Source organism: Hoplias malabaricus, chromosome 3, assembly GCF_029633855.1.
Source record: "Hoplias malabaricus isolate fHopMal1 chromosome 3, fHopMal1.hap1, whole genome shotgun sequence".
Classification (NCBI taxonomy): Eukaryota; Metazoa; Chordata; class Actinopteri; order Characiformes; family Erythrinidae; genus Hoplias; species Hoplias malabaricus.
Window position 1 is genome coordinate 43297814 of NC_089802.1, and position 15123 is coordinate 43312936.

At 40.7% G+C, this 15123-nt stretch overlaps 1 protein-coding gene across 1 annotated transcript in view; it reads right to left on the reverse strand.

Moving 5' to 3' along the window:
- The window catches only part of cacna2d2a (calcium channel, voltage-dependent, alpha 2/delta subunit 2a), a 275566-nt gene that overhangs the window by 252612 nt on the left and 7831 nt on the right, over nt 1–15123 (reverse strand). The window contains exon 2 of the mRNA XM_066664996.1: nt 2152–2233. Coding sequence (XP_066521093.1) covers nt 2152–2233 — 82 coding nt within the window. The remainder of the gene's footprint in view (nt 1–2151; nt 2234–15123) is intronic.

The following is a 15123-nucleotide window of genomic DNA, read 5'->3' on the forward strand; positions in this document are numbered from 1 at the left end:
CACTGCTTGTCCTGCCCCACGTCTCTGAACGATCGATTCTGGTCAAGGCAACATCCCACTCAAACCTCTCAGTCTCACTCATTTCGATGCCATCCCTGATCACAGGAAATGACCTCATCTAAAGATTATTCTCAGAAGTTTATTGTATGCAAATATGGCTCATTTAGCATTTTTTCTTGCCCAAATATCTTTATTGTGTGTAACATTTGTGACATTTGGATGGAAAATGTTCTCGTGCCATCGACTCCCCACCGCAACACTCCCCCATCTACTGAAAAGCAGAGATGAGCAGCTGTCCACAAACATTTCAACAGCGTATGTTCAGAAAGGCTTATAGTGATGACAACATCTTCCTGCTGCCTACCCCCTAGACCTGGATCAGCTGCAGTGAACTGAAGGACTGTGGGATTAAACAGAGAATCATCATAATCAGCCATTACAGAAGCCTCAAAATTTAGATATTATCATAAGCTCATTATGTAACTAATCAAAACGAGCGCAGGGATGACGTTACTTCGGAACCGGACCAAGTCTGGATCCCTAGTCTGGAGTCACCTCTGCAGTAACCTTCTTAACACACACCATTTGAACAGAGATTATGATATTAATAATCCTTTATCAAAAAATATATTTGCCAGATTGCTGGCCAGCACAATCTGTTACCAAACACCAATGTGCTGCTGAAGCTGCAAATGCAAATGATGAAATCTTTTGGGGACTAGGAACACAATTCCCACACACACACACACACACACACACACACACACACACACACACACACACACACACACACACACACTGGTCTCTGCTGCCAAACCATATGCTGAGTATCAGGCTCCCATACTGAGAGATTGGAAGCAGATAGAGTGTGAGTGCGTGTGAGTGAGTGTGTGTGTGTGTGTGTGTTAACACAACTCTCTGACAGACTCAGGAGGCAGACTGTCTATGACTATTAATCACTGTCAGTGTCATTCAGCACAGAGCACAGATCAACTAATTCATCACTGATAACCACACTGTTAAATCTCTATCTTCTCCTGCTGCTAATTCCAGCACAGTCTGATCAAACCTGCACAGAGCTGAGTACATACACACACACAAATACCTGTCTTTTACATTAACAACTCTAACACACGCCTATTGTACATTTAAACAGTGTTAGGAAGTAGTATCATGTTCTAAGTTAAAAACAAACAAACATTTCCTGAGTATTTTTAATAGTTTGAAAAATGTCACTGTCAGAAAAACTAAAGAAAAAAAAAACTCTAAAAAAAAGATGCAGGTGCATCAGGCTCCATAACTTCAAACTGAAGTTTATGCTACAGTTTATTGCAATTAATTCTAACTCATATTACATCATTCCTATTGGTCCGTTTATCACTAGTTCATTTATTATGTCCATTTTCACTGTTTACACCAAAGGATCGAAGAGAGAAGAATGGGGTCATACTCCCTGTGCTCCACATAAACTGGTACTCCACTACACCCAACCAGTGTTTTTGTGTGTGGAAGAATCTCAAGAACCTAACTGAGAACAACATAAAACTGCTTTTTAACCCAAAGATCGAGAAGAACCTGTAAAAGACCACAGGCCAAAATGAGTCTCTGGGCTGTGGTACTTTTATCTGCTGAATAGATGACTGTTCCAAGACTCGACAGACCGACACACTTAGTCTACCTTGTAGACTGACATCTCAAAAAAAATATAAGAACAACATGCCCATAATGACCATCAAAACCAGGATTGTGAAGAGGTGTACACAGAGTCACCAGACAAACCGTCATCTCCCAAATCTAACTCAATAACCAGCTACACATTTTCATCAGTAAATATTAAAACTGCACATTATCTACAGTCACGTGCAAAAGTTGAGGAACTCTTGGTCACAAGTTAACAGGTCGTATAGGGGAAATAAACCTAAATCTAAAATGTTTCTGCCCACTATAAACGCTTGCATGTCACAGATAGTAAATGCACAGTTGTTGTGCTGAAATTCTCTGTAGAAGATGTATAAATTGTTTAATGTAAAACCCAACAATTGGCCAAATGTCATTTAAACAAGAGTTCCCAAACTTTTGCATTTGCATGTTATTTATTGTAAATCATAATAAAAAGGTTTCACTGGTTTTAATATGTAAGGCTGTGCTTACTGATTTCATCTGCTGGACTCCAGTGACCTGAGGCAGCACTTTGTCCAGCTCCTTCTCTATACGACTCGCCCAGTGCATCACCCTGAGAGAGAGAGAGAGAGAGGGGGGGGGGGGGTTAGAATTCAAAAGAAACCCAGTGGTGTTACCCACAGAATAAAACATCTGTACTTGGCACATGGTAAATGATTCACATCATGAAGGCTGCACTTGGCCTAACGTTCCCGACCAGAACAAGGCAATGAGTTCTTCTTTGTTAGTGATGAGGCAGACAGCACACAGACAGATATATTCTGTTACACTCTACATCTTGTGAATGCAGAGGTCAATGATTCCACATATAAAATCACAGGTCGGCACATTTGAGTAATTACACTCCTGTTAAAAATGTTTATGGATTAGGTCTGTCATAAATGTACATATTTAAATAGGTTTAATTACATCACTTCGTTTAGTTAATCAATATATATCAAATTTATCTATTTGCCCAAGACAAGTTGCTATTGTATTGTATTTTTAAAATGGCATTTCATTTCATTTGCATTGCATTTAGTGGTACTATATGAGTGGGCAACACAAGCTTCATCAGAGTATGTTCATAACATTCATTCATTCATTCATTGTCTGTACCCACTTATCCAGCTCAGGGTTGCGGTTTTTTATAACATTCAGTGATTTCATCACAGATGCTCGGTGATTCAACTCATCTGTTAATTGCCAGGTTTAAGGGGTGTGTTTAAGTAGAGCAATCACCAAACACCAAACATATTACAAATATATATATATATATATCAGATTTTCACCCTCTCTTGTTTTTGTTCAGAGTTTATGGATTCTGGAAACAGCAAGACTCAAAGAGTCATGCAGTTAACCATAATATGACATATGTCCATTACACATATTACACATTAGACACAGTGACAAATACGTTGGAATGGGGCTCTGAGGTGGAGGAATTTGCTCCAAAAAAGGGGAATGACTCCAGTCGTGTGGAAGTGGTTTTGATACAAAATATCTGGTGTACAATAAACCATGGTGTTATGTAAGAAATGAAAGAAGCCTATAACAACTAATCTGTTTCACCACCTCAAGCAGGAGGAAGGTTGAGGACAGGGAAAATCAAAAATGCCGTTGGAAGAGTTCAACATCCAATGAGCTTTAACTCCAGCAGATAAACTACACTGACTCAGCACAGCAACTATTCTGTGTTTGTTTTGTTATTTACTGTGAAGCTTTAAAGTTACTTTTCGTGTAATTGTTTACATTTGCTCATATATACACACACTAAATATATACACACACTAAATTACTAAATTAAAAACAACACACTACTGTTGTTTACAAAATAATGTTTTGTTTACAAAATGAAAATGTTTATAGATTTTTTTCCTTGCTTCTGAATGTTTGAAACTGTTACATTTGTAGTAAAATAAAACTTTTTAAATAAACAAACCATTTAATAATATTAATATATTCATTCATTGTCTGTAACCCTTATCCAGTTCATGGTTGCGGTGGGTCCAGAGCCTGTGTGCAAGGCAGAAACACACCCTGGAGGGGTAGCCAGTCCTTCATGAGGTGACACACACACACACACATTCACTCACACCAATCCACCTACCAACGTGTTTTTGGACTGAGGGAGGAAACAGGAGCACCCGGAGGAAACCCACGCAGACACAGGGAGAACACACCACACTCCTCACAGACAGTCACCCGGAGGAAACCCACACGGACACAGGGAGAACACACCACACTCCTCACAGACAGTCACCCGGAGGAAACCCACACAGACACAGGGAGAACACACCACACTCCTCACAGACAGTCACCCTCACAGACTTGAACCCACAAACTTCAGGTCCTTGGAGCTGTGTGACTGTAACCTAATATTGATATATATTATAAATATATATTTAACTGTATATAATTAATATTAATATAACATTTATTTTGTTGTAATACTGTGTTCTTGAAATTAAAACAAGTATTTTTCTGTTTTTTTCATATTGCCAAGAATATCATTATTGCCAGAAAACCCTGAAATATCATGATACTATTTTATGGCTACACTGCCACACACTCTAAAACCTGCAGTTTTCTACTGAGCTGTTGCTTTTGTTAGTCTGTGGCTCATTGCTTTACCCAGGGAATCACTGTCCAGGACAGTCAGACAAACGTAGTCAACTTATCATTTTAAAAACTGTATTCAAATGAGTTACAAATACACATTCTGTCATAATATAAAGTATGTGAGCAGCTGGGCTTCAGCCTGGACTATCACAGATGAGGACTTCATTCAGTAACATTTTTAATGGAGTAAACAAGGAAGTGCCATTTATGTGAAGCACTGAAAATCACACCCCCCCTGTTAGCATAATAACACTGTCAGTCATAGTAAAAATATATTTATATAGCACAAATATAATACGGTTGATCAAAAGTGGTAACTTTGATTAAATACTACCTTTGTGTTGGTGTATTTTATGCAGTAGCTTCACATTAATAAATGCCATAACTTCAAATAAGTCCCCTAAATCTCCCATTATTCACTCAGGTTTTTCCATGTGCAATATTTCTATCATGTTTTTTTCTGATAGTGACATATGCCACATTTACCGGCAATATCCACAGAAATACATTTCCTGCCAATGGGGTATTTTTCACTCTGAAGGTATCAGACATTGGCAGACGACGCAGCAGTACTGCACTGTTACAGGAGCCTTATAAGCATTATCTAAAACTGCTTAATGGACTGAGATTTGCAACCAAGGCCTGCAGTTGGAAATTAGCCTTATCTACACTATGCAGCCTTAGAATACCCCCCAGAGAAAGACAGAGTGGGTATGCCTGCGTGTGTGTGTTTATGAATATCTGCTGGAATATAGGACTATTCAGTCCGACAACAATTTCATTAACATATGAAATAATAACATATAACTTAACCTTTAATCTGACTGTGTAGGAATCTTCCTCACTGCAAGTTGAAGCCACATTTACACACTCTCGGACAGAGTCAGGCATAGAAATCTTCAGCTGACAAACAGCAGCACATCCAGTGTTACACTGGTGAGATCAGGCACTAATGATGGATCACAACACCACTCCAACTCAGCCCAAAAGGTACTGGAAGGAGTGCTAGAGGGAGCTTTATGGCCCTTTAGCTCAGGCTTGGCACTGAGCATTTTGATTTAGCCTCATGTGTAGCCCTATCTCATTCTATCAGTCAAAGTCTATAGACATAGCACAAGCTGTGTGTGCATCATACACACACCTTACATAGCTGAAATCAGTCATCATAAGGGGGGTCTACAAATCAAATCTAGTAGTCTGGGTGCATCCAATCAGAGTGAGAGTAAAAAAGAATAGCGGGCTTTTGTGATGAACACATAGTTTGACAATTAAAGTGTCAAAGATAACACAAGATGTCCTTTATACTTGGTGGATGTGGGATAATGAATGGACATATACAAATGCTTCAAAATGGCTGGGAATTAGCTTCCATTAAAATTTCATTCATTCAATCATTTACTGCAACCGCTTCATCCTCTTCAGGGCTGTGGTGGTTAGCATAGCATTTCTAGCACTTACAGATCAGTTATGGCACTGGCATGTATTCCGTTGGCCAGATGCGCACTTAATATCATATGCCAGGCTTGACTTGGGTTATGGCACATGTTGGGAGGGCTGGAAGGTTTGCCCCGCTGCACACCTCTTATCTGGCCTCTATAAGGTGGACCTGTAGCTGACTCAAAGCAGTCCCTCACCCTGAGACAACACCTTTATACAAACACAAATGATGGCCTCAACGGGAACGGGAGATGTGCCACATTTGAGCCAAACATTCGTTGCAATCTGGGTCACATACTGACAACTGTGTACACTTTTACACATGCACCCACGAACACACACACACACACACCTGTGGACAATTCTGTAGCCAATCCACCTTACAGTGGAAGTAAATCAGAGCACCAGGAGAAAACACATGCAGACACAGGGAGAACACCATTTAAAAGTTAAGAAAGTTTTTTTTTCCTTCTCCTGCTTTATAATGATGTATCAGCAGCCTATATATTATTTGCAGATATGTAAATTTTTTTTAGTTATTGTTTTCGGATCAATATTGAAACTTTAGCTGATATTACAACCAATAACTTGGCACCTTTTTTGTGCCTGCGCATCTGCCCTGACACCTGTAAATTATCTGCCATGTGGACGTTTTTCACAGTTTCTGCAGAGAACAGCCTCCAGGATTAAATTTCTCCATGGTGAAAACTAATTTAAAACATGAGCGATGCTCAGTACACTCACACACAGATAGTTGTGTTAACACACACACACAGCAGGCTAAACAACAGCAAGATACTTTCAAACACCACAATGATAAACAATTACAAACACTTGCTCAAACACACTCGCTCTCTCGCTCAGAGCCACTTTATGCAGCTCTCTGCCTTGCATTCCAAAACAAACCCGGTGCTACACTAATTAGTGCCCCTCTAGAAACCATTCATGTCGAACCAGCAGTAAATCTTGGATAAAAGTGTAAATGGAATACAATTAATAAACTTAAAAGATAAAATAAAAAAGTACAGAAATGTACAAATACTAGAGAAAAGCGAAACAAGAGTTTGTTAATCCAATGTGAATTTGCTTTAATTACAAAAAAAAAGATAAAATTATCAGTTATTATCTGTATCGGCTGCTCCAAGGTGCTAATTATCGGTTATTTTATTGGCCCAAAAAATTCTAAATCGGTGCATCCCTAGTTATTTTGCTACTAAACCTAAAGCTCTAACGTTCAATCTGCCATTTTTTTTTCTTGAACAAAAGTAACACTAAAAACTCCAGAAAATTATAATTGATTTAATCCAGAAAATATAATCACACATAATTTCATTAGTAATCGCAGCCTCTCCCATTCTCTCTCTCTCTCTCTCTCTCTCTCTCTCTCTCTCTCTCTCTCTCTCTCTGGTGGGAGGAGGGAAGGTTGGCAGACAGCTGTAGTGTTTAAGGATGCTGATGATAAAAAAAAGTCCTGGCCAGTGACAGAAGTGCTACACTAAGCAGCCTGAACACCAGCTACACTGAGCCAGCCCAGGAATTAAGAGATCAAACGTCTTTAGATCAGCGCTGTATATCTCTACCTCCACACACACACACACACACACACACACACACACACACAAAGATAGACAGTGCCAAAAGCACTTAACACAACAAGATGCCTAACAAGATGCTGCTGATGCAGAGAGAGAAAGAGGGAGAGACTGATGAATGGACACTGAGAGAATGAGGAAAGGCTGAAGAATGCACTCTTGAATACACACTGCCTAAGCAACAGTACATCACACCAAGACAAATATACATTGTGCTACGGTACCCTTCCACAGCCTGAACCACAGGTTCCTGTTGACTCCATAATGGACCACTCACTGAAAGAAGTATCAGGTGTGACCACTTATGGCGCTTTTCAACTGCATGGAACCTACACGACTGTAATCGACACGACTCTCTGGAACGATCTCTGGAACCGGATAGGTTTTCAGTCCCAGCTGAAACCCACCTAACTTTAACTTCGCTGTTGTTGTGGTTTTCAAAGACAGCAATTCCTAGAGACAGGATTTTGCAATGTCACCGGCTCCATTTCACGGGGTAACCCTGCCAGTGGACAAGTGACAAATTTTAAGCGTGCCGAGCCGTCCTGAGTCAAATCACGTAGAGCCGGATCCATGCAGTGGAAAAAGCACCATTAGTAGATGCTCCTGGAAAAGCAGGTAGGGGGTGTGGTTTTCCTGTGGGAAATGAAATGCTCTAAGGACTGAGTAGATGTGGCATAGCAGATTTACCCAGTATTTGAACGTGTAATATGTCTCTCAAGTTTTTTCTGATAGTGCCACATTCCACATTTTCCAGCCAATATCTGCAGAAATACATTTACTGCCAAAGGGCTGTTATTCACACTGAAGCTATCAGACTTTGGCAGATGACGCAGTAGTACTGCACAGTTCCAGGAGCCTTACAGCACTATACTCTTCCTGACCGCAGATTTACAAAGCCATGAAAAGTCTGAAGTAGAAACTACTAAGAAAACAAGGGAAGGTGGAGAGGCCGGGTTCATGACGCAATTTGACAGGTCCATATAGACAGGATGTGTGACACTTTCACCCCTCTGACTTCAACAGGCTTGTGGGTTTACATTGTATTCTTTCTTTTCCTGCTGTCAGATGACTAAGCATTTTTCTGAAGTGGTTTATCAGTTCTAGTGGTTGCTATTTCTAGAGATTATTCAGAGCACTATGAACAACTGCCTCGCTAACGCTAGCACTAACAGTATGAATGCACCAACATTCAAAAATCACTGGGTGTTTTACTAAAGTGGGTTACAAATGTAAAGAGTTACAATTCTTGTAAAAAAGAATAAAGAATAAAATCTTGACCTCCAAATCAAAACTTACTGTGTCACAGCCACACACACTGCTACAAAACTACATTTCCCATAATCCTCAGCCAGAAAACCACACCAACAGTCTCTGTTTCCAAGACAACTCAATCCAGCTCACCTGATCACACACTGGTCACACCTGACACTCTCTTTCCCTGCACTCAGCCACAGGCTGTGTCCCAAACTGCATACTACCTTACTGCACACACTATAATAATAAACACGCTTCACTAACCATGAGGAACTATCTCTGGCTGTTTTTAAACCTGAAAGAAATCTCTAACACAGTGTATGTGTTAAAAAAAAAACAAAGTATGTAAAATAAAAAGCAGCATCATACAACTTCACAATAAGAATTTCTCTCTTCCATCAGAACACATTCTCCTCTTTCTCTCCTCATCCAGGGGTCCTTAAACTGCCTGAACTCTCTGATCTAAGAGATGAACCTTTAGCTGTGTGGAAACTTTAGATTCACATGTGTGTGTCTGTGGAATATAAAAAGACAGGGAAAGAGAGAAACATTGTGTTTGGCATTAGGCTTATTGAGCTTTCGGACACATTCACATCAGCAATTGGAACATTTATTGTACCTTTTACTCATAATGGGGCTCTATTCGATACACAGCCAAACTTATGTAATGTCCAGGAGTGGAACAATGAATTTAGCTTTCACCAAAACTCTCAGTTCACACAGAATTTATAAAAAACATTCTGGATTAATTTGTTCCTATTTAGTGACAAGTCACTCTGGATACTTTGAAGCAGATCAGAGCAACTGACACATTATGCTCAGGTCATTCAAATCCTTTGGACTGGACATCACTAGGACATCATGGCATTATGATAAATAGTGAGCCAGATGCCCCAGGCCACAATCAGGCAGTCCTGTCTCAACACACTAATATAAAGCGAGGCTAAAAGACCAGAAACACCCTTTGAAAAATTAATTAATCACAATTAAAAAGACAGCTCAACAGGTGAGTCCTATTAGGTTGAATGCCAATTAGCAGCATGGGTCAAAGGAAGGAGCTCTGTTAATCAGTACTTTGATATGGGAGGATTTCAAAGCGTCATTAGGCAAATAGCAAAGTTGAAAAGTGGACAAATCTGTGCCACGAAAAATGTTTCAAAGGGAACAGGCTCAAAATTCATGCCGATAAATGTAGCACAGATAAACAACCGACTTGGACAGGCACTTAAAAATAATAATTCAGTTGAGATGCTAATGATAGCATGACTGAACATGAAGAGCCAAAACCTATTATGCAACTAATTCAAAGCTAACTGTGTTTGTGGTTACTTCATTCATTCATTCATTCATTCATTATCTGTAACCGCTTATTCAGTTCAGGGTCGCGGTGGGTCCGGAGCCTACCCGGAATCATTGGGTGCAAGGCAGGAATACTGCAAGGCAGGGGGCGCCAGTCCTTCTTGTGGCTACTTGCTTCAATTAATTGTTAGCCACAAAAAGATGCTAGGTTCAGCGACTCCTAAAACTTCATCTACAGCCATCAATAACATTTACAATTACTGACACAGATAAAAAATCCCCTAATGCCTTAAAAGTGATTTATGTAAATCTAGCCTCAAACTCTATCTCCGCCCACTCCTCAGCCATTTACTTGCAGCTCAAGAGCCCTGCCCAATCCGGGGTTGATTCCTTATGCTTATGACATCAGAACCCTTGGCAGTTTGAATTCACTTGTCTGAAACTCTCATTGGAACTAGACTTGGGCAGTATAAGGGCAAAATCGTATATGTCTGTACTTAAAAATATGGATCGTATCTCAAAACGAGGAGAGTTTTTCAAAACTGTGACATGTCTGGTGTGACAAATTTCTGTTTTGTGTCATTCTTGCGCATTTAAGAGAGCCACAGTGAGGGGGCGCTGTTTGGTGATATCATGCTCTGAAAACGATTGGGGGAAAAGGCACAAGCCTAGTAGACCACCACATTTGTGAGTTTAACTTGAAGTTTGGCTTGAGAGTGGAATAAAGCTGAAAACATTTCACTCACCTTTGTGCTGTGAGGCTTTATCCTCTAAACATGTGTGATTTGAGCATCAGTTCGCTGGAACACGGTCTGCGCTGTGGTGTTTAGTCTGTCAGCTCACTTATCTAAGCCTAGCTGGCCAGCTACGCTTGTAAACAGTGTAGAACCTGTCTTATTTCACTTCTTTTCAAACATTTCTCTTCCTCCAGCACCACTTGTTGGACTTTGCTCTCTCAGACACTAGTTTTTATCATCAACGTGTGCTGGGGTGTGCTAAAGCCATCCCCCTGTAACACCGTATACTATATTTATGTTTTGAGAAGATATGACAGTGTGAAAAATGCGGATAAAACCCATCCTTAGGGATGTGCTCTTAAAGACACGACTGAGACGTCAGTGGTCAAAGATAGACAATTTATATTATATATTAGGGCTGGGCGGTTAATCAAAAATGAATCTAAATCGACATTCAGAACTTCTAACCGACACAATCTTGTCTATATCAATTATATAAATGATTTTCAACTATTTTGTTTTATTCTGTTATGTCCCCACTATGTGTTCATGTACTGTCCCTTTAAAACCACGCTACCAAGCTGTAGTCACATGATTCTGACCCTATCAGCTCGTACCAAACAAAAACACAGCATCTGTGGTGTGGACGTGCTGTATTTTGACTATAATTAAGATGACACAGAACAAAAAAAGTCACATGTAAATGCTAAAAAAAACAGTTTCAGCAACCAAAGCACAATCACTCACCAAATATAAACAGTGCTCAAAAAATAAGAGAGGAACAAAGCTCCCAGCAACATTAGAAATATCGCCCTGCACTATTATATATCAATGTTCTCTCTGGGTTGGTAAGAGGGCCCTCTCTCTCCCCCATCACCCAGCACAATGACAGCCAACTCAAGTGTCATTTCAGTGAGCCCTGGAGCAAAAGGTGTTTCTGCGTTTTGTCAGAATTAACATACTGTTTCCTATGGTACTGACCATCGGTGAATTCATAAATGTCCCTGTGTGAGGCTGCACAGCTTCATCCACAGAATACAATGAAAGAAGACCCAAGAACTACAATTAAAGCAATTACAACAGCGCTAATAACCCACAAACACAATTAGATACCAATGCAGAACCATCTACACACCAGTTCATACCAGCATTCTCAAACCTAATCACACACCCACGCACCATTTCATTTTCAGTTTGCTAGGAAGTCTAAGACGGAAACAGCAGAGAACTCACTCTGGGCCTTCTGTGGTTCGCTCTATCTCTCCTCTATCTCCTTCATCAGTCACGGGACACGACCATTCGTCATTTAACGATAGTGCCACAAAAGAAATGTCAGTTTGAAATGTCAGCCTCATTTGAATGACAAGGACGGAGAGATTACCGAAATAATGTGCCGCAGTGCATGCCACGGAGGAGGAATACTGACAGACAAACAGCAAGGGCTTCACAAAGCCAGGACACACTGCCACAACAACTGCACACTCCAAAAGACACTACCAGTCAGAGGGGCCTTTGAGTACACTGTAAAAGTGTTAGTAAATATATAAATAAATTGTGATAATAAATTGTGTCGAGGTCCTACTTGGCCTTCAAGTCTGATTACTGTTAATAACAGCACCAGTTCTTCCTAAAGACTCCCTCCAGTGAAAATCATGTTTAACCTTGTTAACATGTCTGTGTGGTGTTGTTTATGCTAAAATGTCCCCTTAGAAACCGCAGTGTTCCAAAAACAGTCCCAAATGGGTGGATTCAAACAGCCAGGGGTTCTGATGTCGTAAACCTAAGATACTGATATCAATCCTGATTTCTGAGATCTGGCTTTCAAGTGATGGAGGTGTGGGTGGAGAGCAGGGATTCATAAAATATGTCTTTGCCCTAAACGTTATGGACGACACATTAAAATTGATTTCCCTCATAACAACATGTAGTGATGATTAGGGGTGGGTGATATGGCAAAAATACATGATCACTTTTTTTTTTTTTTTGCACGATCACAATCTCTATTTTATCACGATCCATTTTCATGCTGGTTTTTAACCTCTTAACACTCCAGGTATTTTTTCCATTTTCCACCTGAAATTAAATGCTCAAATCTTGTGGCAGTGAATAAATTAGAGGCAGGTTTATGAAGTAATGTTACTGAAAAGCCTTCAGAATGTTTAAAGATATGGAAATGAATTTTCGGTGGTCGAAATGTAGCCAAAACAGCACAACATTTTAGGCACTTTTCTCAATTTAGTTTGGAACCTTCTTTAAAATCTTCCTTTGGAATCTTCAAAGACCCCAACCTCTCCATAAGGAAAATTATTAATTATGTTTTATCTCAGCTTAATGGCAACATTTTCCATTTTACCTTCCTTGACAAACTAATCTCATGCACCTCTCCAAATGGCTTCTTACCCTCACCAAACAGGAAAAAAGTTCTGATATTTAGTATTGTTTCTAACCCAGTACTCTTCCCCTTTAAGAGTAGATGCGTTGGATGGAGGGAGCTTTCCCCGATTGGCTGTAGACTGAGGCCACCTCCCTCACTCCCCTCCTGTGTTTAAATGGTCTCAGTAGGGAAAGGGCAGACAGTGAAAGGGATCTAAGCTTTGAAAAATGATTTATTGTTTGACGTTGTGTGTCTGTTAGGCATCGCCCCTGATTGGTCTACAGACTTGATGGACGTGTCGTTAAAGCTGAGAGCCCAAGCTACACGGCCACAGCAGAAACACAAACATGAGGATTACTAATGAGTGGATTGATGGAAAGAGTCAAAATTGGTCTTGTTTTCAAGAGGACAACCTAAGCGCCAGTATGCTTTGTGTGTGTGTGTGTGTGTGTGAATTGCTTGTGGGCTCCTCAGGATTCGTTATTACTCCATCCTTACTTTACAGCCTGCAGACTGGGCAGGCTGCTGAGCGTGATTATGATGAACATTATCTATTTATCTGTTGTGAACCACATCAATAACGTGGTCTGAAAGCATCGTCCAACAAACTGAGGAGCGGTCAGAGAGATGGATGAAATGTAGAAGGAAGTGGAAAGAGAGATGAAGTGAGACGGTGCTGCTAAAGGAGGAGTGCTGACCAAGAAAAGGTCAGCCAGTAGAGTGAGGGAGTGGGGGGTGGAGGGAGAGGAAGAGAGAGAGAGAGAGAGAGAGAGAGAGAAAGGGTGAGAAGAGAGTAAGAGAGGCAGCAGTGTGCTACCCAGAGCGCTGATGCTAACTGCTAGTGACAACACCTCTGTCCCCGAGCCAAACACAGGATCTGTATGTGTGTGTGTGTGTGTGTGTGTGTTTGTGTCTGTGTGTGTATTTGAATGTATGCTCTTTTTGTCATATATTATGGGAATTGTTTCAGTGCATTCTTTGAATCTACATATTTTACTGATTCTGGCCACAAGGCAAGACCACCCCTGCTTAGCTCTTTGAAGTGTGTGTGTGTGTGTGTGTGTGTGTGTGTGTGTGTGTGTGTGTGTGTGTGTGTCTTTGTGCATGCACATGCTGGGGGTAGTTGATCTCATACCTACACCATGAGGCTGAAAGATTAATCATTATAATATTGAGTGATTTTCAAACAGAACAAGAGCTTCCATTTTAATTTTTATTCTTCATTGTCATTAGAGATTTTTAACCTACTTACGCAGAGCTTGTGTTCTGGCTGATATTACAATTGCAGCAAACTGGCTGTAGACGTCCGCAATGGCCAACACGACACAAAAATATAATTAAATAAACAAGGACACAAAATGATGAGGAGCACACTAACTCCCCCTTGTGAAACAGCTCCCCTTGTGGTGCAATTCCTCACCATTAAGTATGAGTGAGTATGTGTAAGTGAATTAGTGAGTATGTGTGGTAGTGAGTGAGCAGGTGAGTGAGTAAGCAGGTGAGTGAGTGAGTATGTGTGTATGTGAGTATGTGTGGTAGTGAGTGAGTATATATGTGAGTGAGTGAGTGAGTGAGTGAGTGAATATGTGTGTATGTGAGTATGTGTGGTAGTGAGTATATAGGTGAGTGAGTGAGTGAGTGAGTGAGTGAGCAGGTGAGTGAGTGAGTATATATGGGAGGGTGTGAACAGGTTAGTAAGTGAGTGAGTATATATGGGAGTGAGTGAGTGAGTGAGTGAGTGAGTGAGTATGTATGTATGTGAGGGAACGAGCGGGTCAGTGAGTGAGTGAGTGAGTATGTATGAGAGGGAACGAGCGGGTTAGTGAGTGAGTGACTGAGTGAGTATATATGGGAGTGAGTGAGCAGGTGAGTGAGTGAGTGAGTGAGTGAGTATGTATGGGAGGGAGTGAGTCGGTTAGTGAGTGAGTGAGCAGGTGAGTGAGTGAGTGAGTATATATGGGAGGGAATGAACAGGTTAGTAAGTGAGTGAGTATATATGGGAGTGAGTGAGCAGGTGAGTGAGTGAGTACATATGGAAGTAAGTGAGGAGGTGAGTGAGTGAGTGAGTATGTATGGGAGGGAATGAGCGGGTTAGTGAGTGAGTAACTGAGTGCGTATATATGGGAGGGACTGAGCAGGTGAGTGA